This window comes from Buceros rhinoceros, unplaced genomic scaffold, assembly GCF_000710305.1.
Source record: "Buceros rhinoceros silvestris isolate BGI_N320 unplaced genomic scaffold, ASM71030v1 scaffold41928, whole genome shotgun sequence".
Lineage (NCBI taxonomy): Eukaryota > Metazoa > Chordata > Aves > Bucerotiformes > Bucerotidae > Buceros > Buceros rhinoceros.
Window position 1 is genome coordinate 1,183 of NW_010428165.1, and position 1,849 is coordinate 3,031.

The 1,849-nt window shown below is 55.4% G+C and overlaps 1 protein-coding gene across 1 annotated transcript in view; it reads right to left on the reverse strand.

Moving 5' to 3' along the window:
• Positions 1 to 1,243: 1,243 nt before the first annotated feature.
• LOC104498758 (probable E3 ubiquitin-protein ligase HECTD4) overlaps positions 1,244 to 1,849 on the reverse strand; it is a gene marked incomplete at its 5' end in the record, with an annotated part of 14,146 nt that continues 13,540 nt past the window's right edge. The window contains one exon of the mRNA XM_010142177.1: positions 1,244 to 1,721. Coding sequence (XP_010140479.1) covers positions 1,585 to 1,721 — 137 coding nt within the window. The remainder of the gene's footprint in view (positions 1,722 to 1,849) is intronic.

Consider the following 1,849-nt stretch of genomic DNA (forward strand, 5'->3'; position numbering starts at 1 on the left):
GTGCATACGCATTTTCGCATTCGCTCACAGGACAAGGATAGACACACAGTGGAGGCTGTTTTCTCTCACTCACAGTTTATCCTCCACGCAGCACGCGCTCATCGCTCCAGTATTCACAGTAATGTACAATAAATACAGCTTTTTGACTCCCATCACCAGTGACGCGCCGCACGAGCGCAGGCCACTTTCTGAAGAGCTGTGACCCCCCCTCACAGTGCAGTCCCACACACGCCCCCGCAGACCTTCCGTGCAGCTGATGGGCACTGAGCGCGTCGGGAGGGAGACGACACTCTCAGAGCTCCGCGCTGGCTCTTACAGAGCCCCGAGCCCAGCAGCCGCCTCAGCCCGTTCCCGGTCCTTCAGCACGGGGGATCCTCCCTCGCGCCGGGCTCTAAGTGCTGGACAAAGCGCCAAGGCTACACGTGGTGCCAGGCAACCGCTGTGAGGCGAGTGAAGAAGATCCACGCGTTGGGGTGGAGTCGGAAACCCTCCAGGACGGATTTCCCAACAGACCAAAGTTACACCGAGGGCATCGGTCTCTCTCCACAGTCCACAGGAAACAGAAGCTCCACCTTCCACGGTGTCACTTTGCGCCCTCCCCCACCTCGCCCTCCCCTCGGGTGTCACACGTTTCCAGGGTGATTTGCTCTTCGATCACAGACCATTTTTGAGTACAAAATTGAGGTGTCGGTGTTTAACCACACCCTGGCTGCTCTGACCCTTGTTGGGAAGCAGATAAATCACGGATTATCAGCTTGAACTGTGGTATCTTACGCCACACAGAGAGAAGCCGTTTTGTTTCTGCTAGTATTTTAATTACGGTAAGTTATCTGGTTACTAGGCCAAGCGACATTCAAGAACATCGAGGGCAAGAACCCAACCGAATTACGGCCCTTTCACTGTTCTTTCAATCCCAAACCTCACTCGGGAGTGTCTCGCTGGAACCTGCGTTAATGGTGGCAGCGCCCCCGGTGCTCGCTTATGGTTCAGGAGGTTCCGGCGGGTCGGTGGAAACCCCAACATGCAGCTTGGCAGCACATTTTCTGCCCCAAAACTCAAGTGCGAGAAATTCTGCAGGATCTCTGCGGGCGACAGCGGAGGCACCGTGAGCTGCTCCTGCAGCGATTCCCTCCCCACGCCCCAATCCTGCCGCTTTTGTACTCAGAAATGTTTCAGGGGAGAGCGATCTACGAGCCTTCACCTCCGAGCGCTCCCCCGCCCCGACCGCCCTTGCTGCTGGGGTGTCCGTGTGGGGAACGTCGTCCTAAATTATAAAATTAGAAATGTACATGTGGAAAGGTTTTCCAAAATTAAATTATACACAAACTGGTCTTTACTAAACTATCCTACAAATATTCCACAAACAAGGCAGCAAAATAACCAGAGTCCACCACAAAGTCTACAAATACAAAATGGTAAGTCTTCCAGTAATTGTTGTAACGGGGAACAGAAGTTCGGAAAATAAATTCACCTCCAGCGCGTCACACAGTGTTACAGGAGGTATTTTGACTCGAATCGAAGGGTTTCCGCGGTCAGCAGAGGCGCGAGATGATGCAGAGGCCCCGCGAGGCGCCGGCAGCTCCCTCAGCCGCTGAGCGGGTCCTCCCGGTAGTGGATGGCGTAGCGGAGCTTCTCCAGCATGACGTCCAGCGAGGAGTACTGCGGCAGCTTGATCATGAACATGCACGTCTCCACGCGGATGTACCGGGAGTCCGGGGAACCTGCGGGGAGGAAGCGCCAGGAGGGGTTGGACGTGCTGCCGCTCTTCACCTCGGTCTCCGAAAGCCCCCGTGCCCCCAGCTAAGAAGGATGGAAATAAAACCACTGCTGCCTGCGTCGGCTGGACCTT